This window comes from Camarhynchus parvulus, chromosome 21 (genome assembly GCF_901933205.1).
Source record: "Camarhynchus parvulus chromosome 21, STF_HiC, whole genome shotgun sequence".
Taxonomy (NCBI): Eukaryota; Metazoa; Chordata; class Aves; order Passeriformes; family Thraupidae; genus Camarhynchus; species Camarhynchus parvulus.
Genome location: NC_044591.1, coordinates 595,788 through 619,755, shown reverse-complemented (window position 1 = coordinate 619,755; position 23,968 = coordinate 595,788). Strand labels below are relative to the sequence as shown.

The 23,968-nt window shown below is 54.4% G+C and overlaps 3 protein-coding genes across 6 annotated transcripts; all 3 read right to left on the bottom strand.

The window, feature by feature from the left end:
* Positions 1–11,989: 11,989 nt before the first annotated feature.
* FBLIM1 (filamin binding LIM protein 1) lies at positions 11,990–16,859 on the bottom strand. Of its 3 annotated transcripts, none has more exons than XM_030963685.1 (9): positions 16,666–16,859; positions 15,696–15,742; positions 15,443–15,582; positions 14,475–14,692; positions 13,967–14,100; positions 13,764–13,875; positions 13,506–13,675; positions 13,026–13,418; positions 11,990–12,703 (listed from the first exon to the last, which is right to left on the bottom strand). In XM_030963685.1, exons 4-9 carry the CDS (start codon positions 14,665–14,667, stop codon positions 12,590–12,592), a joined length of 1,116 nt encoding a protein of 371 aa, XP_030819545.1. In that variant the 5' UTR covers positions 14,668–14,692; positions 15,443–15,582; positions 15,696–15,742; positions 16,666–16,859; the 3' UTR covers positions 11,990–12,589. The 3 variants fall into 3 exon arrangements, with proteins under 3 accessions (XP_030819545.1, XP_030819544.1, XP_030819546.1); XM_030963684.1 differs by having other exon boundaries at positions 16,681–16,859; XM_030963686.1 differs by having other exon boundaries at positions 11,995–12,703; positions 13,026–13,143; positions 13,240–13,418; positions 15,443–15,742; positions 16,681–16,859.
* An 845-nt stretch (positions 16,860–17,704) lies between these two features.
* TMEM82 (transmembrane protein 82) lies at positions 17,705–20,861 on the bottom strand. The gene is made up of 6 exons (XM_030963704.1): positions 20,783–20,861; positions 20,639–20,711; positions 19,973–20,147; positions 18,862–19,270; positions 18,164–18,351; positions 17,705–18,064 (listed from the first exon to the last, which is right to left on the bottom strand). The coding sequence occupies exons 1-6, from the start codon at positions 20,859–20,861 to the stop codon at positions 17,999–18,001; spliced, it is 990 nt and encodes a 329-aa protein (XP_030819564.1). The 3' UTR covers positions 17,705–17,998.
* Positions 20,813–23,624, bottom strand: SLC25A34 (solute carrier family 25 member 34). Of its 2 annotated transcripts, none has more exons than XM_030963687.1 (6): positions 22,847–23,624; positions 22,240–22,305; positions 21,735–21,887; positions 21,511–21,645; positions 21,207–21,427; positions 20,813–20,864 (listed from the first exon to the last, which is right to left on the bottom strand). In XM_030963687.1, the coding sequence occupies exons 1-5, from the start codon at positions 23,303–23,305 to the stop codon at positions 21,263–21,265; spliced, it is 978 nt and encodes a 325-aa protein (XP_030819547.1). In that variant the 5' UTR covers positions 23,306–23,624; the 3' UTR covers positions 20,813–20,864; positions 21,207–21,262. The 2 variants fall into 2 exon arrangements, with proteins under 2 accessions (XP_030819547.1, XP_030819548.1); XM_030963688.1 differs by having other exon boundaries at positions 21,511–21,550.
* Positions 23,625–23,968: the final 344 nt, after the last annotated feature.

The following is a 23,968-nucleotide window of genomic DNA, read 5'->3' as shown; positions in this document are numbered from 1 at the left end:
ACGTGTGATGGAGCCACGTGCACACAAGAAAATGTGCTGCCAACAAGCTCCACCGGCACTTCCAGTGTGGAACTGGGCTCAGCTTTCCATGTTTTTACCTGATGGGAAGCCCAAGGAGCAGTTTGTATGTGTCTCTACCTTTCAGGGGCTCTCCATTTTGGAGAGGAAAAACCCAAACTAAAACCACCAAAAAATCAAACAGCTTTTCCATGACAAATTCTCCCTCTCTGATGGAGTGCACTTGCTGCAGCTGCAATCCCAACTGTTCTTCCTCCCTGCTGGGGTGGCATCTCCAAGGGACACGAGGAAACCACACCAGCTCCCAGGTCCTTCCAGGGAATCTCACACGGAGTCACTGCTGTCACCTGGCCATCTCACAGGACAGGCAGGGGCCGGGAGCTGTCACAAACAAAGGCATCGACCCTGTTGACAGGAGAGGGTTGAGACGAGTGCCAGGAGGGTTCAATTTACACAACAGCCAGCTGGAAGAGCAGCACAAAGCTTGGCTGGTGACGCAAAACAAAGCTCTGGACCATGGTGATACTCTTCAAATGCTTTGCAGGGAAGCTGTTCCTAGCTGCAACCACACCAGCGATGCTGCTGTAACCAGATCCCCCCAGCTCAGTCGAAGATTTAAAGAACACAGACCCAGCCTGGAGAGCAGAGCAGGTACAACCCTCCCCTCAGCAGGCCAGAGGGGCTGTGACAAAAGACCAACACCATCCTTGTGTCTGTAGAACAGACACACACTTGTGCCAGCCCAGTGTCCTGCATGAGCGACAGCATGAGGAGCACCCAGGGGTGAGACACGGCTGCTCTGCCCTGTGTGCTGCCCTTCCCAGGGGCCAAACAGCTCAGGACAAAGGGACCTGAGCTGCTCTCCATGACCCTCGGCCTTTGGGATACACACTGCAAGGAAGAATTTAAATTACTCCTGGGAGGGTGTAGCTGAGAGCCTGGCTATCTCCGGACAACTCAGCCAGCCCCACAGTTAAAACATTTGGATGTTTCTTATCAGTGCTTGGAGAGGATTAAAGTGCCAGGCCATTTATTAGTGAGGGAGCAGGTTATAAACCCATCTCAGCTTGAACACTGCGTTCATGTCAGGAAAAGCAAGGCAAGAACAGGACAGATCAAAAGAGAGCCATTAAAGGCGTGAGAAAATGGGGCTGCCATATAAGGAGCTAATAAAGTTAGCAGCTCTCCAGTTTGAAGGAAAAAAAAAGGCAGGAGAAGCAGAAAACATCCTTGGGGTCCACACAGCAGCCTGTCTTTGAGGAGGAAAAACCAATAAATAGAAGTGGGCAGACACAATGCTTCAAAAGGCAGGTTTATCCATTTTGAACACGGCGCCTTTCCCGAGCGGCAGAGCTGCCACGCATCACTGACACTGCTCAGCAAACGTTTCAAAAAGCAAAGATTAGATACTGAACAAGGACAGCAACCAGGACTCTGTTGGCTCAGACTGTAACTTCCTACCCTCAGGTCTGGCTCAGCAACATCTCCGTGTGGTGTGCTGGGAAAGGGGGACACTACACCTCTCCCTGGCTACATCAGCTGGGATTCATGGGGATCTGAGCGGGAACACGAGGGTTCTCCCCACCACCAGTGCACAGCCAGTTCCTTTGCTTTCTGTAAAAAAGCAGGTGGTTTCCCAGCAAAGAGCCCCAAGAAACACTCAGAGTGTTCCTTTGTTTGAGCCAGCCAGCTCCAGCCACCATCTTGTCAGGATAAAATGTATTTACGGGTCTTCCTTGCTCATTGATAGTATTTATTAAAAGAACACTATGACAGCTGAATATCAAATTCCCAGCTAGGCTTTTATCTCCTTTTTAAGCCAGCCTGAATTATTGGCCTAATTTTATAGCTTACCCACTCTGCTTTATGCTCGTTTTCTCCAAGAAAGAATTGGCATTGTTTGATATTTAGGCCCATTTGTTGCCAAGACAGAGGCTATGGGCTTAGGGGCTGAAAACACTTGAAGCACAGAGCCGGGTTCTGGAGCCTTAACCAATACAAAGCACAGAATTTATATTAATAAAGCTCTTGATTTCAGTTCTTTTTGAGGGTTAGTGCATCAAATCTTCCTGATGAGATGACTCTGTGCAGAAAACTCCCTTCGTGTTTTTGAAATGCAACATTTAAAAATTTATTTTCTGACGCTCTTCCCTGTGGTCTTCTTATCCACAGTACCAGGGACAGGAGCTGCCACAAAATGCCACCATTTTAGCCAGTGGTTTAACACAGCCACATCCCACAGCCCAGGATACAGGAGCCCCTGGACTTCAGTTGACATTGAACCCGGTTTTACCTCTATGTAAAAGCACATTTCTGTTTTTAAAATTCCTTCCACAAAGAACCAGAGGTTTCTTCAGCAGCAGAACCCAGTGTGATGGTTAAGCCACACAATCAAAACCTACATGCCATCACAGCACTGCAAAAGAGTTACTCTTGCTTATGGTGTGGTAGAAAGAAATATTTGAAAGAACACCTTTTTTTTAGCCTGTTGTTGGAAAAAAAAAATCACAGGAATATCACAGTGCCAGCTTCTGCCCTGCTTCCCCTTGCTCCCAAACTCCTGTGCAACCATGTGCCAGAGAGCTGTGTCTGCTCACCTCACAAGGCTTCTCACCAAACACAGGGCTTTCACCACTAGACAGGACTGTGGCCATCCAGGCTGCAAAAGATCACATTTTAAGGGAAAGCCAAAGAAAACAAACATAAATAAGACAGTTCTATGTGATTTGATACCCAAACAGGACAGTTTGCAAAGGATATAAATCCCCCAGGACTGCTAAGATCACCGAATCCTATACTTTGCCATTTTTAACACCTAATTCTTGTATTAACTCTACATCCAGATGTGATTTTTACCTGTGTGCAATGCCCAGGAGAAAAAAAAAAACCAACTCAGAATTTACACTGGAAATGTTACAGGACAAGGCTTTAGCACAAGCCTCACAGTCGAAACCTGCAAGCTACAGGCTGCTCTTCCCACATTCAGCATTGGATTGAGCAGCACAAAATAAACTCCGAGCCACCACCATCTGAGCTTTGGTTTCATCAAACACCATTTTGATACCACAGCAATGTGAGGGTGTTTAAATGAAGAGGAGTGACCCCATGTCTGTGGAGTTACCACTCCTTCACTCCAGAGAAAGCACAAAGAGAAATATTTGTGCATCAACACCTGCTGCACTCTAAAGCCTCTCCTCCAACACGGCATGGGAGAAGTTCCTCGTCTGCCTTTGGGTTTTATTTTCACCTCTGCAGATCTCACAGTGCAGCTTTTTAACTCCTTGGGCTAAGAGCAAAGCTTGAAAGACTGTGGTTTTCTCCTGAACAGAGGAGGAGTGGAGGTTTGTATCGCTTTTTGGCACTGGAAATTCAGGTTTTGTTTAGCTTGGAAATATCATGGATGTAGCTCGAGTAACTCTTCAGGGTGGTAAAAGTTCAGTGCTCACAAGGCAATTCTCAGTCGTTTATCCTAAACTGCCAAAGGAAAGTAATTTAGAGTCCCACAGGGTGTGCCAGCCTGAAAAATGTGGAATCATCCCAACAGGCAGCTTCTTGCTCCTCCAAGCCTCCCTGCCAGCAAAGGCCTATGAAGAGTACAAGGTGTTTCTCCAAACCAGCATAGCCCTAATGAGGGAATAAAATCCAAATCCCTGTCCACACTGCCTTATTCCAAACAAGGCTTTAGGCACGCTGTTCACACACCTACCACAGGGAGCAGGCTATGAAATCTGGCCTGGCCACCTCATCCCCACCCTGCACTTAATTTTGGCCAAAAACAAGGATAAAGCCATAGCTGTGCTAGAAATCCCTGCAGCAACCAGTCAGTGAAATAATTTCTCCTAAGGGGCTTCTCCGGGCCGGGTCAGGCAGTGGCATGCATGGAATCCCGATGTGATATCCTCATTTAACGACCCCCAGCACTCCCTGTGTGTTAATGACTTCGGGAAGCTGCGCCTCCAAGCCATGTGTGACCAGCAGAGACCAGCACCAGGTCTCTGGTTATTACCTTTGCAACACAACAAAAGAAAGGACACTCGGTAAGGAAGCGTTTCCCTTCTTCCTGGCGAGTGAGCAGGACTCTGAGGAATGGAGTAATAAACCAGCTGCATGTCACAGGAGCAAGTTCACAGAGAAAAAAAAAATGTAATTCAAGGGGACCCTGATCTTCATCAACACCATTTAAGATGTTCAACACTCCCTCCAAGCTCCACTGCCTTTGCTTGAGCAGAATTAGGAGGAATTGACTATCCCACGTAGGTCTGTGGGCTTGGAGGGAAAGGGGCCCCACAGTTTTGCTCCCTGGAGGCACCCGCTCTCCCCACCCCTTTTGTGTGTATTTTTTTTAACGTGCCACACATCAGCACAATGCTGACAAGGGCTTTGTATGTTTTCTGCCTATGCAGCAGTTCAAGACACACAACTCTGGACTTTTTGAAAGGGAAAGGGGGAGGGAGCTGCCCTTTGCTGTACTGTTTAATTGCACTGCTTGCTCTTCTGCATGACCACAGGGAAGGGAAAAAGCACTAAGGTTTAAAAACAGAACCATTTTTAGTAGTCAAAAGGGTCAAACTCAGTCTTCTTACAAGATACAGTGGATCTCAGAATAAAATCTACCAGAGACAAGAAAAAAATTATAAATCACCAGGGTTTCTTCTCTGGAGTTGGATGTGACCCCAGAAAACAGCTCATCCATCCTCACTTGCTGCTGTTACAGTCTCCACATTCGCACACCTGCCAATGCAGATTCCAGCACTGAAAAAAAAAAGGAGGGAAAGGTCTGGAAAGCTGGACTGTCGGTTTTTCCACCTGCCAGGAGCAGCTCGACGAAGGCTGGGTGGCTGAGCTCCAAGGAGCAGCGAGCAGAGCACGTTAGCAGCCTTCTGGAGTTCCCATCTCACACGCACATGCGTGATTCGGACAGCGCTGGCAAACAGCTTCCTTCAAAAATAAGGATGACTAATCCACAGCAGCGCCGCTTTATTTATTTATTTTAAAGGCCACAAGGCAGAGCTTTTTCCAGAAGCATCAGCCTTTGTGAAGCAGCAAGCAGTGGGAAGGGGAAGCCCTGGGACCCACTGATGCTCTGCCGACAGAAGTAACCACAGAACACTGTGGGTTTGTGTGGCCCGTGTGTGACACACGCAGACATGGCTGGAGCCTCGTCCCTCATGTTTCTGGCAAGGCCAGATCCCGCTGCCTGGGTGACTCCTGGATCCCTGCGTGGTTTGCAGGGATCTGCTGTGGAGAAGGGTTTCATAAACAATACATTGTTTCCCTTGGAAAAATAAACAAACAAACAAACAAGAGGGAAAAAAATAAGGCATGAAACAGCTTTAACCCATAACTGCAGCATCCCCCTGGGTGCTGGAAAAAAAACGAGGTGCAGGGATTTGGGATCAAAGCAGAGCACCCGAATCGCTCGGTGGGCCCAGTCCCCCCAGCAAGGTCACTCTGGCCCGCAGTGAACACACACATCAGTGCTCCAGTGCAAGGCTGTGCTGGAACCGCAGTGGAGGCAGCGCTGCAGGAGGTCACTTAGGGACTGCAAAAAGGGAATGGATTAAAAAAAAAAAAAATTGAAAAATCCATCAGCAGATGTTTACTGACATGCAGCAAATCCACAGCTCGGCTCTGGAAAGCTGCGTGGCTGGAGGGAGAAGAGCCCAGTTCCCAGGACGCAGCAAATACTCTGCATGTACGGATTTAGGTTACAGCTTTTAGCCAGCCCCACAGCCCACCCCACCCACCACCCCCACCAAAAAAAAACCCAAACCAAATTTGTCATCTTTTTAAGCACTCAGAAATTGAGGTTTGCCACCGAGGTGATTTTGGGTGGTGGCACCATTAAATACTTACCCACCTCACAGCCAAGGGCTGCACAATCTGAAATTTGTGAGTGTTTGCAAATGGTTTGGAAAGCTTTCCAAGGAAGGTGCTGTACGATTGTAAATCCTTCCCGTTATTAATAAAAGGGAGCTATTGTTCCAGCTCTAATCAAGCCTTGTCTCCAGCTGGGCAATTTTAAAATGCAATTCAAAACACACACAGGAAAAAAATAAAAGATCGTGAGGAAGCTTCAGAAAAAAAAAAAACAAAACAAAAACCAAAACCAAACAACAAAACCAAAACAAAACAGTGAAGGAGAAATGAGAGGGGGGAAGGAAAATAAAAAATAATACTCCTGCTATTTGAAACGAATTCCGAGCAGGAGCATGCTGGGGCGGAGGGGGAATCCCCTACCACCACCGCCTGGGAAAGGTCACTTTTGCCATCGGTGCCATGGCCACACCGGAGCAGAGCTGCGGCGCTGCCAGCCCTGCCTCATCCATCTCCATCTGCGACAGCTCTACTTTCCATTTATTTAGAGGGAGAAAAAAAAAAACAAAACAAATACCCAAAAACCTACAAAAAAAAACCCCAAACCCCTCCAAGTTGCAAACACCTCCCAGCACTCTGTTTTCAAGGCTGGGGAACGGAGCAAGGGGGAGCGGCTTGGAATGAGGCTCCCAGCCAGGGAGAGGTGGCGCATCCTCCGCATCCTCCTCCTCCTCCTGCCCGGCGCTGCGGCAAAGGCGCCGCAGTGGGGGCTCCCCGCCCCCGTGGAAACTTCTGGAACAAGCAGCCAAGCTGGAGAGAGGAGAGAAACCTTTATACCCGCAGAGGGGAGAGGAAAAAAACCCCAAACCCATGTAATAAAAGGGAGAGGATTGCACAAGGCCGGGGAAAAATAAGAGATCTCTGTAAAAGTGAAGCCCCCGAGCGGCTCCGGCAGCCCCGGCTCAGGGGGTGGTGCAGCCGCCTCGGCTCGAAACAAAACGCCCCAACAAAGCGTATTAAAAAAAAAAAAAAAAAAAGAGAGGAAAAAAAATGGTGGTGTTTGTAGCGCGAGATGGTGGGATAAAGGAGCTGATCCCTCCTCCTGGATCTACAGCAAAGCCGGCCATTGCAGTTCCATTTATCCTTTTTTTGTGCAATGAATTGTCTGATCCGGACTATTGGGTTGCATTTGCAGCTTCACTTACTGCGGTTTGGTTCTGTTGTGCTTTTTTTCCTTTTTGTTTCTTTTTCATTCTTTGTTTTGGTTTTGGTTTTTTTGGTTTTCTTCTGGGTGTACTTTTTTCCTCTTTTTCATTAAAAAATAATCCTTCCCAAATCTCCCAAGGAAAATCTACATCTCTGTGGAACAAATAAAACATTCAGGCACAAACTTCCATCATGGATTGTAAAAAAAGAGATGTGTTGGTTTTTGTTATTTTTTCTTCTTTTATTTTTATTTTTGATGGCATTTCTTCTCCTGCTTTTAGGACACACTGTAGTAGGAAATCAATGGAGGAAAACAAAGGTATATATATATATATATATATATATAATCAAAGATATACTGGGCCAAAGTTATAGTGATTATATATAATTAAATTATCGTTTCTAGGTGTGTGGGTTTATTTTATATTTTAAGTAGTCCCCGAGAAAAGGTCATATGTATATAAAAATATGAAATATATAGCAGTATTTATATATTTATATTTAATAAATATATACAAGTATTTCTGTATCCGTAGAAATAAAAGAGCATCTGTATGGGCCTAAATCTGCAATTCTATGGGAAAAAGCAGTATTTTTAGGTACGTAGCTTTTAAGAATTAAGAGGCAATGTTATAGCCTGTAACAACACCCTGATGCAGGAAAAAAGGGTAAGGCAACATTAAAAGAATATTTAAAACAACAAAAAAACCCCAAACCAAAAAAAAAAAGCATGGTACCTTGGCTACAGCCTCCAACAACGAGCGTGTGGATGTTACGGGATTTGGGTTTTTTTAATGGTATTACCACGTCTGATCACACCAATATATGATTTTAATTAAGCGAATGGCGGGCGAGCTGTCGTGGGGAGCAGGCGAGCAGCGATGGCTTCTTCCCATACCACTGCGGCTCCGATGATAAATCAATCCTCGTGCGCTTGGGACTTTTTTTTTTGGTGGTTTTTTTTTTTCTTTCCTTAAGCACTTTTGGGGATTTTCCATGCTGTGAGGAGACCGGGAGATGGCGGCTTCAACCCCTGCGAAGGAGAACAAGCGGTGGAAAAGCGAAGAATTAGGCATAAAACTACCCACCTTGGGGGTGTGTATGGTGATGATGAAGGGAGGGGGGGGGGGGCATGTGGAAAGCGCAGTTCAGGGCCAAAACCCCTCAGCTGTGAGGGGAAAAAAAATTAACATTTTCGGGGTATAGCTGGGGGAGCGTGGGGGGAGCTGAGGTGAGAGGAGAAACCGGGGGCTCCGCCATGGCCGACTAAAAATGCGCATTTCTGGCCATTTTCACATCCTTTCGCAAAGGCGGCGAGGAGAAAAGGGCAGGACGGAGGGGGGGATAAGAAGAAGGTCAGGTTTCACCCGCAGCGCTTTCGCCGCCCGCCCGGAGGGGATTCCCACGGGATCAGAGCCCACCGCTGTGCCCACACCGCTCCTCGCCCGTCTTTCCCCCCGCTCTCCGACCGCCGCCATTTTGTCGCCTCAGAGCCGCTCCCGCTGCCCCGCCGGGCGGCCATTTTGTGAAGCGAGCGCGGGGGGGCAGCGCCTGAGGGGCCGTAAGGGGCAGCCCCGGCCCGCGCCGCCTTTTGTCCCCCCCAAAGCCCTCCTTTTCCTCCTCATTTTATCTTTTTTTCTTCAGGAGTTTCTCTTTTTCCTCACGAAACACTTCGTGCTTAACTCCCCGCCTAGAGCCCCATCGCTTCAGAAAAAACAAACAAACAAACAATAAAATAAAAAGCCAACATAGATGAAGCAATCCAATAAATGAGATTAAAGCATATTCCCCAGCTTGGCTGTGAGGAAAAGTTTAGCAGCACGGAGAATTAAGGTATATATTATTATATACATATTTATTCCCCTTCCTTTTCCCCCAGTGATAAATCCCTGACGTCAATAATCCACTTTGACAAAGGGGATAACCTCTTCGAAAAATATCCATGTTTTTATTTCAATAAAACACCTCACTCACACTGCTTTACTGGACATTTCATCAAAATAAAGATACAACTTAAACCACTCGAAGCCAAATCTGGGTGAAAATTGGTAATTTTCAGGAAACGAGGCTGCAGGATGCTGTAATCACTGATACGCTGAAGGAAATCTGGGATATGAAATAGAAAAACCCTGCTCGCAGGTGTGTGCTGTGCATCTGTTCACAGAAATAGGGTGGGTTGGGCTTTTCATCCTTTATTTTATAAAGAAGCCAGTATAGCACTTGCAGCCTGGTAACGCGCTTGTGCACTCGCCTCATCCCTCTCTCCTCATGCTACCAAAATCAGTGTGTTCTAAAACTATGTTGTGGCAGTGCGTGGTTCAGTTTTGCCAGGAAAACTGGGTAGAAATGAGAATATTAGCATACAGCTTTTTTTTTTTTAAATACATATCTTACCTGTGCTGCATGACCTGGAGAAATCCACGCTTTGGGCTGTTCCTTGTATAATCCCTGCTGGTTTTTGCCTCTCCCAGAATCAGCAGGATCGGACCACTTTTCATTTAAGAAATATAATTTTTTTTAGGCTGTGTCAAAGGAATGTGTAGAAAATAGGTCTGAATGCTCTGTGGGGAAGAACAACGCTGCAGGGAGCTGGCTGGGATGTGACTGCCATTAACCTGGGATCGAAAGGAAAAAACACTCATTTTCCTGCAGCTCTTTCTATCTTATTTGAGAAAAATCATTGCCAGCACCAAACCTTGCTCCCAGCACCTTTTCCAGCCCTTTTATCATCCCACTTTCCTTGCACCACACTACAAATCTTCTATTTTCCAAAGAAATCTGCAAAAAGGTTGGTTGTTTTTTTTGGTTGGTTTTTTTTTTCTATGAAGCAACAATTTAACCACTGATTCAAAACCACTACAAGCTGTGCCTGGCAGCTCCTTCAATTTAAAACCTCTTTTTAAAAACCAGGCAGTCCTTTGAGTTGTAAAAAGATAACCTTTAGGCTTTTTTAATGGGACACACGGTTGTATTCCTGGGAGCAAGTTGGCCTCGCAGCAGAGGGAGAGATCAGATGCCTTCGCTGGGAAAGCCCAAGGAAATTTTATCCGCGGGCCGCACCCAGCCTGAAGTGAGGAAATATTTGCATTTGCTGCTCCTTGGAAGGCAGCCAGGTCCTTCCCGCTCTCCTCAGCCTGCCAAGAGGGATTGCAAGAGCTGATTGCAGCAGCCAAGGGAAGGGCTGGAGCCATCCCGAGCGCTGCCATCCTCTCTGCCCTTTGCCACCGCCACAGGGACAAGAGGAGAGACTTGGAGTGGGGTGTACACCTGGGTGGTCCAAGGTGGGCCCAGCACCCCAAAATGTTACTGTTCAAGGCAGGGTGTGTGGTTGGTTTATTCCTGCAGACCTGAGTGCTTGCAGAAGCGCTTGTGACTGGGTGAGGAGCCCAAGGACAGGCTGAGCCCCTGCAGCCGATCTGGGTTTGCTTGGCAGCGGGACAGGATGCAGCTCCTGCAGGATCTCCTGCATGCAGCTCAGAATTCCTCGAGCTCCTCCCAAGGGAAAACACAGAGCTGTGCTTTTCAGGCACAATGCTCCCCACGCCTCAGCTCGTACTGCTTTCTCCCTTTATCTGGGAAGAAGATGCCTTCAATCAGTCTTTTTGTCCTCTCACCTGTGTCCATGTATCCCTGTCCCTTGTCACCCTCCACTCCTGAAATATCACGTCAAATCTGACCACACCACATCCCTTCACCATGCTGCCAAACTCTCCAGAGGTGCCTTTCCTTTCTCATTGCTTTCCAGGACCTTCTCCAAGGCTGCCTGTAAATAAAAGCATTTCCCTGCCTGTCTCCAGCCAAAAATTCTGCAGTCCCAGTGCCAACAGCCCATCCTGGAAGGCTCCAAGGGGGAAATACCCAACTCCTTCCCACCATTCCTCTGTGGAAGGGTAGTGCAACTTGGAATAACACATCCAAAACACCACTCAGCATTGCACTTCCATCCTCCCCAAAAACCTTGAGTGGAAAAATATCTGTATTACAAAAAGCAAGCAGCTCTTTGCCCTCCGGGCCTTCTTTTTCCTGCTCTCTTTGGCCACTGCCACATCCTTTTACTTTTTTAGCATAATTTTGATGCCAGATTTTCCTCTCGCAGTGCAAGAAGCTTTGGAAAGTGAGAGCTGACTTGGAGCACAGGAATTCCTTGGCATGGGAGAAGGAGTTCCCACCCAACTGGACCCAAAGCCACCAACTTACGTGACCAGGACAAACCACAACTTATTTATAAATACCTTTAAAGCAAGTTGTGACCTGATTGATGGCCCGGAGATGCTCATTAACAAACACTGAGTAATCAGCTTTGTAGACAGGGAAGAGTCATCAGGAAATAGTTATTGATGTGATTAATTAACCATCATTAACCCCTTCACTCATAAACACAGCACGCGCCGGCAATGTTGTATGTGCTCCAGGAGCTGCTGGTCTGGTGGTTGCTTTCTTTGTTTACAGCTCCCATTTTCCATCAGGAAAGCATTAAACATCATCTCACATGCTCTTGCTATTTTCTGCTCTTGATTTGTGGCTTTTTAAACACTTTCCGTTAAAAAGAAAGTTAAAAAGTTTCTCCGCCTGGTTTGCAACGCCCTCGCAAACAAAACCACTAAGCAGCGGCAACATCGGTTGTGCAGATGTTGGGCACGCAGAGAAATGGTCTAATTTCTGCTGGTTTGAGGCCTGTGCTGAGAGGAGATCAAAAAGCTTCCACTGGCAGAGCGATATAATCTTGGATAATATGCAGAAAGGGGGCTGTCCGTCTTTCCCAGCGTCCCGGCCCTGCGGGATGCTTTTAGCTGGAATTTTGCTGCCTGATGGAGGAATCTGTGCTCTGGCTGCCCTCTGCCGGCTCCGGGATAGATAGTCAGCAAAAAAAAACCCAAACCACACCAAAACTCCTTTTATCAACACCACGAAACACTGCCAGATCCCATACCCACCCCAAAAAACATTTGGCTCTCCCCTCGGTGACAGCAGTATCTGCCACATCACTACACCCTAAAATCAACTTTTATGGACCAACTCTCACCACGCCTAGAAAATCCAAAACCGGCTTTTTTTCCTTATTTTTAAACTTGGATTTGATAGGTTTGGAATGCAGGGTGGATGAAAGGAATGAGAGTTTTAAACTCGGGGTTTTATTTAACTGCGAGTAACTAAATCAGTGCCCTGATCTTCCACAGAGAGAAACATTTCAGTGAAACCCCAAGGAAGCTTGAGAAGAAAGAAACACCACCCAAGAAAACCAAACTGGCCTTTGGGAAAAGGAGTTTTAAAAAAGATATAAGGAATAAACCCTCCATTCCTCATTGCTGCTCTGTCAGGGCATTTTATATTTATCATGAGCACAGAGCTGTGCCGGGACATATCCACAATTCTCCACCCTGCCAACCCACTGGGTCAGGGTCCTGGGGACATTTTTGGCGATGAAAACTCAGTTCTGCAGTAATCTGGGGGTGCAGCAGGCGCCCAGGGTCAGCCATGGGGTGCATCCCACTGGGGGCACCTCCTTTTTGGTGCCTGGCACTGGAAGGGGTTGATGAGCATCAGGGTCTCAGCAGGACGACTCGTTGCGCCAGTGGATGTGGCAGGACTTGCAGAGGAGGTGGTCGTCCAGGGGGTAGCACCCGTTCTCTGTCAGCTCCGGTGACAGGGGCGTCCTGCAGCTCTGGGGGCAAGAGGGGAAAAGGAAGCCTCCTTTTAGGGGTCCCTGCGTGTGTTACATCCTATTTTCCCCGCAAAACCCACCAGCACTCTGAAAAAGTGACAAACTACATCAAAAGCATGCAAAGCTGAAGTTCTGAAGTTCTCCAAACACATCATCATCATCACCACCACCCAATTTATTTATTTTCCCCCTCCCCCGTTATGTGTAAGATAAACTGGGGGCTAAAAACCAGCTGTGGGTGCTGCCATCCCTGTGTCCATGCTCAGCTAAGGTTCAGTGCCACCCCCTTGGCTTGGGGGTCCCTCATCCCCCGGGGCCGTACCTCGCAGCGGTAGCAGCTCTCGTGGAAGCTGCGTCCCAGGCACTCGATCTTGTAGGTGTCCTCGTCCTCATGGGGGACAATGGGGCGCTCGCAGGCGCTGCACACCACGGCGTATTTCCTGTTGGGAGCCAACGGGGGTGGCGTGAGCCCTGCAGGGTGATGGGAACGAGCCAAACCCAGCTCCCAGTGTGGGACACCCTCCCCCAGGGCCAACCTGTAGTAGTCGGGCACGCAGTACACGTCACCCTGCTCGTCCAAGGCGAAGCTCTCAGTGCCGATGGCCCGGCCACAGGCAGCGCAGGAGAAGCAGCTGGGGTGGTAACCCTTGCCCAGGGCACGGACAATGTGCTCTGTGATCAGCCCCTGGCACTTGGCACATTTCTCCAGCGTGGCCTGGAATTTAGGGAACACATGAGACAGCAGCTCACGGCCCAAGGGATCTTCCGAGGGTGCCGGTTTTCCCCGATGGAGGATGGGTACCTGGAAGCAGGTGTCACACGTGGGGCACCCATCTCTCTGGAAGTAGGGCTGCCCAGCCAGGAGTCGGCGGCACGTGCGGCAGGTGAAGCAGTCGGGGTGGTACTGCTTCCGCATCGCCTCCACTGTCGGCTCCCGCGGCCCCAGCGCTTTGTGGCAGAAGGCACAGATGTCTGCAAGAAGCAGGGGGAGCGGCTGGGAGCTGTGTGCCTCAGTTTCCCTAAGTGGGGATGAGCCCATGCACAGCTGGGTCTCCCTTACCTCTGGAGCTGTCCCTCCCCGGGTCCCCATTCACATCCTGCCACTGCCGCTTGCCTGCTTGCTCCCGGGAAAATGTGGGTGGCTTCAATTCAGCAGGGAAGGTGGAAGAGGCCTGGCAAGCGGGAAAGGGCAAAGCCATGTTAGTTATACCCTGCAGGTGGGGAAACTGAGGCACTGGGGGGACTGCACTCTGTTATCCTCACCTGGAGGGTGGCAGGTGGTGCAAGGTCCAGTTGCTGCAGTGCCAGACTCAGTGGCTCCATGGACAAAGGCTGGGGCACTTCAGAGAGGGGCAGGACTGGTGGGGATGCAGGTACAGGGGCCACCGTGTGGGTTTCTGCAGCAACAGACAGATGTGGGGGTTTAGGGGATCAATAATGTCCGGTAACACCCCATCAGAATAATGCCCTGTCACAATAACACCCCAACAGCTTTGCAGCAGCGCTCGCTGACCTGCCCCAAAAGCAAACGCCATCGAAGCAGGAGGGACAAACAGCACCGATAAGCACCCGGCAATGGAGAGCAAACAGAGCCCGTCCCCAGGAGCCAGATCCGTGCTGGGATGCGTGCAGGGATTTGGGGAATAGCCCCCCATAAAATACCCCCAGATCCCCTTCCACACGCACATCCTTTAGCAAAGCATCTCCACAGCCTCCTCAGCCCCATCACCATCCTTCCACACCGCTCCAGCCCCCCATGGACGCCCCTCACCTCCGTTGGGTAACTGGGGGGGTGACAGCAGGATCGGGGGCTGGTGGGTGCCAGGGACCCCGGCACCACCTGGCTGCGGATCCCGCTGGGTTTTCTCCTTGGTGGCCACGTCCCTCCGTGGTGGCACGAGGGTGATGAAGATGGATGAAGCAATTCTTTTCTCTGCTTTCCCTGGCAACATTGCTGAAGCCATGGAAGGGCCAGATCGGGGGTTGATTCTAGGGAAAATAAGAAAGAAAGAGAGTAAACTCACAGGCACACACTGGCAGCTCCTGCAGCCGTGCTGCCCTTCGGCATCAACTCGCTCCCTCCTCCCGGAAAGGGAGAAGGAACGAGCGTCCCGTCCCACGTCACAGCAATAAATGGTGTCATGCCTGGGAGGACACAGGGTACAGAGTCCTGGCGAGGCAGCAGCTGATAGCTCCCATTTTCACACCTCTGTGGCCAAATCCCACCTTTTCATAAGCATTTGCATCCCCTGTATTTCCTCTTATTGCTCCCACCCACCTGGGACTAAACTCCCCATGGGCAGCAGGACGTACCCACCTTTCCTTTTAAAAAACAGAACTGCTATAGGATTTCACTTTTGCAACCCCTTTTTTGAAATCTTTCTACATCCCCGCTCCCTTTCTCCATACCCCCAATTCCCTGCCAGTCACTTCCAGCTCTGCACATCCCCCCTATTATTTTTCCAGGTGGGAAAACTGAGGCGTGGTGCTGTGAATTACCACGTCCCTGACACTGAGCAGCACCCGGCAGCACAGGCAGGATGCACCCAACCCCAAGAAGCCCTGCTCAGGAAGGAAAAGGGCTGTTAATCCAACTTCCCAAGGGGAAAAGCAGCTGGGGCGAAGCTTCCCCTTCCCAAATGGAATAGATTGCGGGGTGGAACCCTGAGGCTTTAGTCAGGGTGCTGTGTTGGTGAAGCAGAATTCATCCCTGAGGTGAATCAGCAGCTTGAAAAATACCTGTGTGATGAGTTCCGGTCTCATGCGGCTCTGCTCCCCCAAAATCCCACTCACGGGGGTCAGCACATTCTTTGTGGGGCAGACAGACTCCCAGAGGTGGGGGCAAAGCTTCGCGATGTTCCTGCCGGTGACTTCAGCCTCTGACTCAAGCAGGGAAGGGATTAAAGAGGAAAAAGAACCCGGAGCGCTTGGCTCCCTCTTTCCCTCCCTCCCCGCCGGCTACCGGCGCTACCGGCCTTGCCCAGCTCCTCACCCGCCGGAGCCGCCGCTTTTCCTCCTCCCCAGCAGAGCTGCAGAAAACTGGCGGGGGAAAGAAAAGAACAATCATTATAAAAAGAAAAAAGAAAAAAAAAAAAAAAAAAAAAAAAAAAAAAGAAAAAACCAACCTAAAAAAGGAAAAAAAATTCTCCGGGGTTAATGGGAACCATGTGCTCATCGCATTCCTCTTTGTGCCGGGGCTGACGGGATCCCAGCGGCCCCGTGGCAGCACCCCCAGAGCCCCCCGGGCCGGGGCCACCGAGGGGCCGAGGCTCGAGGGGGGCATTAATGGGGGTCTCCCCTCCCCATGCAGCTCCATCCTGGTTTGGGGTGGCCGAGGCCACACTGGAAAGGAACCCACCTGGTTTCCCTGAAATCTGAGGTGGAAGCTCAGGTGGGATTGAGGGGATAGGGCCACTTATGGGGTGTCCCCACAACCCCAAATCTGGGATGGGACACAGCCCTCTAGAGCTGCCCCTCAACTCTGTCCCCTGCCCCAGGGACCTCTCAGAGGGCGCTCCGAGGAGGCCCAAGGAAAAAGGGATGGGATGGGGGTACACAGCGCTTGGTGTCCCATCTTCCCCCACCCCGAGTGGTCCCACTGTTCTCTTGTCCCTCACCTGGGGGTGGCCTTGCAGCCCCCCTGGCATCTCCTGTGTCCCCCCACCGTGCAGCCCCACAGCTCCCTGTCCCCTACCTGGCAGTGCCCTGTCCCCTGAGGAGCGGTGGCCCCACCGTGTCCCCCTGCCTGGGAGCCCCCGTCCCCTCCCTGGGAGAGTCCCCAGTCCCCTCCTTGGGGCGGCTCTTGGTCCCCTTGTCTCATCCCAGGATGACTGCGGTCCTTATCCCATCACCTGGGGGGTCCCGTGTCCCATATTGGGGTGTCCCCTGTCCCCTCCTGGGGGGGGATGTCCCAATCCCACACCTGGGGTGGTCCCTACCTGAGGGTGGCCCCTGTCCCCTACCTGGGGGGGTCGTACCTTGCGGGCGAGGTTCTCTGCCGGGACGGAGGGGTGTCGCCTGCCCGGAGGTGGCCCTGCAGCCTCTCGGGGGGTGACCCTGTCCCCGTCCCCTACCTGGGGAGCCGGTGCGGGTCCCTCCGTGCGCTCCGCGGGCGCGGCGGGGGCAGCGGGAAGGCAGAGCCGCCCGGCATCACCGCCCCTTCCTCCCTCCTCCTCCTCCTCTTCCACCTCTCTTCCTCCTCCCCCCTGCCTGCCCCACAGCCCCGGGCGGAGGAAGAGGGGGGCACGTGTCCTTAGGGTGCCCCATTCACGCCCCGACTGCCCCACGCTCCCCAAAGTGCTTCATGGGTGCCCCATATGCTCTGGGATTGCCCCTTCCCAAGTTTTCCCATGGACCCCCCGAGAGCCCCACACACCCTCAGGGCTCCCAACCCCAAGGGGTGCCCCGTGAGCCGCCCATCCACCCCCGGGGTGCCTGTGTACCCCAATACAGCTGTAACATCTCCATATACCCCCAGGATAACCCTCTCCTCCAATACAGCCCCAGTTAGCCCCATGCCCAAAATGCCCAATATTTCTTCTGTGCACCCCCAGGACACCCATGTGCCCCCCTAGAGCCCCAGCGTGCCCCATAAACCCCTACAGAGCCCTCAGTGCTCCAAACACCCCCAGACCCCCTCCTGCTCCCCCCTGCATTGGGGGTCCATGCCCAGGCAGCCAGAACCCCCATCCCTAAACTGCACCCCACCTTCACAGGGCCTGTTGTCCCCTGGCACAGCACAGCAGGCTGCAGGCAGAGGGAAACTGAGGCACAGGGGCACCTCCCAGCCAGAGCGTCACCCCACTCCGTGCCTCAGTTTCCCTTCCCAAGGAGGAATTCTACCCACCTCCCTCAAAAAGCTGCACCGCCACCATCCCAAGTGCCTTTCCAGCACAATGGAACCGGAGCTTGCTCTGCCCAAGGATTTTGCTGGAAAAAAAAACCTTTTCTTTTCTGAGATTTATAACCTCTGGAGGCCCCTGACAGTGTGGCCCAGCTGCCAGCAACGATGGGACGTCCATCAGCAGCCTGCAATCCCACTGGGAGCAGAGGGCAAACCCCAGCAGCGCTGCAACCTCACAGAGTCCCCCCAAAAACCAAGGGCAATGCGAGCCTTCCCTCGACCTCCTCCATCCCACGGGATGGGGTTGGACGCCTTCCAGGAGCCCTTGCTGGGGCTGGACGCCTTCCAGGAGCCCTTTTTTCCTTAGTCCCCATGGGGGATCTGAGGTGGGGGATTCTGGGGTGCCCAGCGACGCCACCCCGAGTTTCTGCTGTCCGGTTCCACCCCGCGGCTCATTCGGACGTCTCCCCCGATCCGGATCCCGCCAGACGATCCAGGCGAGGCTGCTGAGCAAAATCCTGTGTGGGATGGAGAGAGGAGCCCAAAGGCCTCTCAGGGTGGCCCTGGAGCTGTCCCCAGCCCTCACCCCGTGTGGCACGGCGGTGCCCCCCTCTCACCTGCCTGCAGCAGGACTCCAGCAGCACCCCGGAGTGCAGCAGGCACCAGAGCTCCCCCAGCAGCGACACGAAGACGTGCAGGATGTCGGTCCATCGGCCCACGGTGAGGAGGAGGATGAAGAGGCCGCCCATCCGCACCAGCACGGTCCGCAACGCCGCCCCCCTGCCCGTGCTCTGCCGGGACTCCTCTGCGAGGACACGGCATTGGGGGACACTGGGACCTCCCCACAGTGGGGACACCAAGCATGCAGTGGTTTCGTGTATATGTAGCCCCTATACACCCCCAGGACATCCCATGTACCCCCATACAGACCCGGAGCACCCCAGGTACCCCCAGGACACCCCAGTACCCTCTGTATACACCCGGGATATATACACACACCCCCTACAGACCCCCAGGACACACCACATACCCCTGTACACCCCCAGAAGGTACCATATACCCCCTACAGACCCCCAGGACACCCCATATGGGCCCTATACACACCCAAAATGTACCATATGTACCACCTATACAGCCTCAGGACACCCTATGTACCCCCTGCACACCCCATATACTCTGCATACACCCCCAGGACCCCCCCATCTGCCCCTATACAGCCCCAGGTGGCCCCGAGTGGCCCCGCACACCCCCATTGCACCCCCATTGCACCCCACGCGCCCCTCAGAGCCCCCCGAGCTGGGGCATCCCCACGCACCCTGCATGTAGACGACCAGCAGGGTGTAGCAGATGCTCAGCGGGCTCCAGAAGCGCACGGCCTCGCCCGTGGAGAGGAAATCGCGGTTGATGAGCTCCACGGCGGCCAGGTCGGCCACGGCGAAGGTGAGGGCCAGGGCGTTGCGCAGCAGGCGCGGGATGCCGTGCCCCGCGGCCAGCAGCAGGATGCAGACGCCGCAGTAGCGCTGCCGGCTGTGCAGCTCGTACAGGGCGCAGACGTGGCGGGCCAGGCGCCGGGCGTGCAGCGCCAGCAGCCCCGCCAGCCCCGCCGCCAGCGCCAGGTTGCAGCTGCGGTGCGGAGCCCCCTCCAGCAGGAAGCTGAGGCCGCAGGACACCCCGCAGCCCAGCGAGTACTGGCACAGCAGGTAGAGCTGGCTGCTGTGGGCGCCCTGCAGAGCAGAGGGGGAAAGACCTCCAAGATAACAATCCCCACCGTTCCCCCAGCGCTGCCGGGTTCAGCTCTAATCATGTCCCCCAAGTGCCTCATCCAAACACTTGTTGAACCCTTCCCGGGCCATGACTCCAGCACTGCCCTAGGTAGCCTGTGCCGGTGCCTGAGCACCCTTCCCATGGAGGGTTTTTCCCAATATCCAATCTAAACCTTCCCTGGCTCAGCCTGAAGCTGTTCCCTCTCCTCCTGTTGCTGTTTCCTGGGAGCAGAGCCTGAACCCCCCTGGCTGTACACTCCTGTCAGGAGCTGTGCAGAGCCAGAAGGGCCCCCCTGAGCCTCCTTTTCTCCAGGCTGAGCCCCTATCTCAGCTCCTCAGCCCCTCCTGGTGCTCCGGCCCCTTCCCCAGCTCTGCTTCCACTTCTGGACACACTCCAGCCCCTCAGTGTCCCCACCATGGAGGTCCCAGAACTGGAGGTGTCCCAGCAGTGCCAGCACAGGGGACAGGCACTGCCCTGGGGGACCAGCCAGGGGCCATCGGCCTCTTGCCCACCTGGGGACACCTGGCTGAGGTGCAGAGGCACCCATGGCCCCCTCCACCCACAGCCCCTCCATCCCCCGTGGGTGCTGAACCAGCCCTCAGTTTCCCAGCTCCATCCACACCGTACCCCACGGTGCCTCAGTTTCCCCCATGCCGTCTCACCTTGCCGAGGGAGAGGATGGTGGAGGCGGCGCGCAGGGAGAACTCCAGCACCACCAGCGCAGCCACACGGGAGCCCACCAGGGCCAGGACGGCCGTCAGCACCAGCACCTGCAGCGGCTCCAGCAGCGGCCGCCGCGCCGCCATCGCCTCCTTCTCCGCCTGCCTCTCGGGGTTACTGGGGACAGCAGGGGGGACACTGGGACCTCCACAGCCCCACCACGGGGACACCAAGCATGCGGTGGCTTCATGTATATGTAGCCCCTATACACCCCCAGTACATCCCATGTACCCCCATACAGACCCGGAGCACCCCAGGTACCCCCAGGACATCCCATGTACCCTCTGTACACCCCAGTACCCTCTGTGTCCACCCGGGATATATACACACACCCCCTACAGACCCCCAGGACACCCCATATGGGCCCTATACACCCCCAGAATGTACCATATACTCCCTTACAGACCCCCAGGACACCCCATATGGGCCCTATACACCAAAACGGGGTGACAAGCCTTAGTGACATCCCCCTCTGTGCTGTGCAGCAGAGGCTGCAGCCCCTGCCCTGCACCCCTCAGTGCCAAGAGCCACGGCCCAACAGCAGATCCCAAAATCAGATCCCCAAAAACAACCTTCCCCCCCAGAGGGGACAAAGGGCTGGCGCTTACTTCGCACACTGGATGTAGAGATAAACCTTCAGGAGGCTGCAGAGCACCGAGACGGCGCAGGCACCCACCAGCCCTGCGGGGAAAGGCAGCAGTGGGTCACTGGTGTCCCCTGGGCTGTCCCCAGGCCACGCTCGGGGATCTCACCTTGCAGGAGCGCATCCAGCAGTGCCCAGCCCCACGCCAGCCCGGGCAGCGCCGGGAGCCAGGACCCCAGGGAAAACATTTTCTGTGGAGAGGAGCCACAGTGGAGCCAGGCCCCGGCTCCAAGGTCCGCGGGGTGGAGGCGGGGAGTGGCTCCCCCCGGCTAGTAAATCATTACTGGGGCAAGCCAGGGCAGCTGGAGCCCTGGCCGGACAAGATGAGCTCCAGCTGCCCCGTGGACGTGAAAATTAGGAGAAGAGGGATGTGATGCACATGGAAGGGCTTAGGGACCACCAGCACCTTTAACCTCCCCCCATGCCAGCACTGCCATTCTTCTCTCCACCCTGAGGCATCGCAGCATTTCAGGTCCTGTCCCCCCATCTGCACCACCCCAAAGACCCCAAGACAACACCAAAAATAGAAAAACCTCTTTATTAACATCGGTGGTGGTGGCAGGAGTCTGTCCTACAGCCCTGGGGGCTGCTAGTGCTGAACCATGTTCCTGAGCTTATCCCAAAAGAAGAGGCTGAGGACGGTGTGGGGGCCGAGGCGGAGGTAGACGGCGCCGATGCCCTTGTACAAGCCCAGCAGCCCCTCTTTGCTGGAGATTTGTAGGATACAATCCAAAAACCCTCGGTAGAGCTTGCCCTGGGGAGAGAGGAGCCAGCTCTGCCCCCCTGCCGGATGGGAAAAGCCGCGTGTCCCCCGTGCCGTACCCGCGATGGCCTTACCGTGCCGTCGGCGTCCACCGGCTGGTTGTAGAGACGCGTGCTGATCACGTCAAAAGGTGTCATTGTCACAGCCACAGCCACACCACTCACCATGCCCCCCGCCAGCACCGCCGCCCAGCTGCCCTTCCTGAACCACTGCGGGAAGCGCCGGCATCAGCTCTTCCCAACAATGAGAGGGAGCACGGGGGGCCGCTGGCGGCCGGATCCGCACACGTCCCGCTCACCTGGCGCTCGCAGACCCAGTCCTTGGCCGAGGCGAAGGTGGCGAGCTGCACGGCCGAGCCCACGGCCACGCGGGGCACGGCGCCCGTCACCCCCCGCCACAGCCCCACCACCCCGTGCTGCTGGTAGATGCTCTTGAAAGCGCCGGAGATGCTCTGGGGAAGAGAGGAAATTGGGGAAAATGGGAAAAACGGGAATGGTGCGTCCCCACCTGGCAAAATATCCCACCCCCGCTGGTCCTTGGTGGCACGAAGCCACTATTGGCTTTGGAGAGATCTCAGGGGGTCTGAGTTCTCCGGATTCGGTATCGCAGCCCCACGTGCCTGTCACACCCCCTCTGTTCTCGCACTGTTATTTTTAGCATCATTACGGGGCCAAGCAGCCAAACAACAGCTTTAAATTCCTGCTGACCAAAATAGCATGGTCCCCGCTGGGGCCCGGAGCGTGCACGGACAAGGTGCCACCAAACCCTCTGTGTCCCCCCACCCCAACCCTGTCCCCACTCACCTCATGGTTGTGCTGGTGGCCCACGGCCATGGCCGACAGTGTCTGGGCTTGGAGGTGGGTCTTGACCTTGGGGGGGACAATGCCAGGTGACAAAACCCTCCAATGGCCCCGCTGGGACCGGCTGTGGTCCCCTCATTTGCTTGGCAGATTTTGAGGGGAAGTTTCAGCCCCTCAGACAGATGTGGGGGACACAGCTGAGAAGCCAAGTGGTAACTCCAGACTTTGAATCCCGTTCCTTTTACCCCTCTCTCCCAGGGCAAAGGGACCCTGCAAACACCCACTGCTGGAGCTCTCCGACCCCAAAAAACCGGGGAAACCCTCTAAAATGGGAGGGGGGGGAACCCCCGCAATTTCTTTTGGGGTAATTTCCTTATGGGGGAGTTCTCTGCTGGTTTCCTGAGGGGGATTTGGGGGAGAAAGCAGGGGGAGAGCATGCACAGCGCAGCCCCACATTTTGGGGTTGGGGGGGGGATGAAGCGCAGCAGGGGAAGAGAGAACGCACCAAGCCAGTGTTTATAGGATGCAGCCAAGATGCCGAACCTTTTGGGGGGGTCCCCAAAACACCCCCCTCCACACCCCACGGCCTTTGGGACGGAGCAGCACTCACCAGGTACGCGGGGCTGCCCACGATGGCTCCCACCGCCCCGGCCACCGCTCCGGCGGCCACGGTCCCGCCGGGATACCCGGTCCAGCCGGCGTCCTCGGCGTGGGAATAGCAGTAGAAGCGGACGCCGTTCATGAGCCCCTGGTAGAGCAGCCCGGCCGCCAGCCCCTTCTGCAGCCCCCGCAGCCCGTCCGCCCGGCACACGGCCACGGCCGCCCGCAGCACCCCGCGGTAGGGCCGGGGGTACGTGCCCGGGGGCTGCAGCTCGCCCTGCAGCTGCAGCCGCGTCTTCACCACCTCCAGCGGGTTGGTGAGGAAGCAGGCCAAGCAGCCGGCCGTGGCCCCCAGCACCAGGTCGGTGGCCGGGGGCACCCCCCCGGTCGGGGGGGGGCTGTTTTGGGGGGAGGAGTGGAATTCCTGCAGGGAATCGGGAGGGCGGGGGGCGAGGGTCCCCGCCGCCATCCGGCACCTGCCCGCGGGGGTGGCCCCAGGCTCCACCTCCCCGAACAACCGCAGGGAAAAAAATCCGGGGGGAGCGAGAGCGAGCGAGCGCCGCCTCCTGCAAACCACCCCCCCAATCCAGCCCCCAATTTGGGGAAGGGATGTGGGGCAAAGGTCGGGCTGGGGGTGCGCGTCCGGCCCCCCCCGACACCGGCGCGCCCCCGGCAGCCGCGTCCAGCCGGGCCCGGTCTCACGTGATGGTGCTGCCCCGGCGCAAATAGGGAAAAGCAGGCAAAAAAAAGGGCGGGTAACATTGAAATAGAAACGGAGGGAGAGGAATTTTGGGGGCGCACGCGGTCACCCCCCCAGGATCAGGACTGGGAAACTCGCTGAGCTTGCGGCCGTGGTGCGGGGGGGACTTGCAGAGGGTCTCGCCCGCCTCTCCCGGTGCTTTGAAACTGGAGCTTCCCGCGGAAAAATGCTGCGGGGGGTGGGCATGTCGGTGTCCCGCCCCCCGCCGTGGATTCCTATTTTTGGAGCTACGCAGGGACCCCCTGGTACCCCATGGCCGAGGCACCGCGGTGGTTACTGAGGGGCAGGACGTGCGAACCCCCCCATATCCCAGACCCCTCCCCTGCCAGCGGCTGTCCCAGTATCCCCCAACACTTTCGTTTCGATGTCAGA

Excerpts from the sequence above, each read along its gene's own strand:
- FBLIM1 (XM_030963685.1), bottom strand. The coding sequence starts at position 14,667 with ATGGCTTCAGCAATGTTGCCAGGGAAAGCAGAGAAAAGAATTGCTTCA. Across the intron at positions 13,419-13,505 it reads CGTGTGACACCTGCTTCCAG|GCCACGCTGGAGAAATGTGC; the intron begins GTACCCATCCTC and ends CCTAAATTCCAG. Across the intron at positions 12,704-13,025 it reads AGAGCTGCTACCGCTGCGAG|AGCTGCAGGACGCCCCTGTC; the intron begins GTACGGCCCCGG and ends TCTTGCCCCCAG.
- TMEM82 (XM_030963704.1), bottom strand. The coding sequence starts at position 20,861 with ATGTTTTCCCTGGGGTCCTGGCTCCCGGCGCTGCCCGGGCTGGCGTGG. Across the intron at positions 20,148-20,638 it reads CTCTACATCCAGTGTGCGAA|TAACCCCGAGAGGCAGGCGG; the intron begins GTAAGCGCCAGC and ends TGCTGTCCCCAG. Across the intron at positions 18,352-18,861 it reads GCTGGTCGTCTACATGCAGG|AGGAGTCCCGGCAGAGCACG; the intron begins GTGCGTGGGGAT and ends GTGTCCTCGCAG.
- SLC25A34 (XM_030963687.1), bottom strand. The coding sequence starts at position 23,305 with ATGGCGGCGGGGACCCTCGCCCCCCGCCCTCCCGATTCCCTGCAGGAA. Across the intron at positions 22,306-22,846 it reads TGGGCAGCCCCGCGTACCTG|GTCAAGACCCACCTCCAAGC; the intron begins GTGAGTGCTGCT and ends GTCCCCCCCAAG. Across the intron at positions 21,888-22,239 it reads GCCACCAGCACAACCATGAG|AGCATCTCCGGCGCTTTCAA; the intron begins GTGAGTGGGGAC and ends TCTCTTCCCCAG.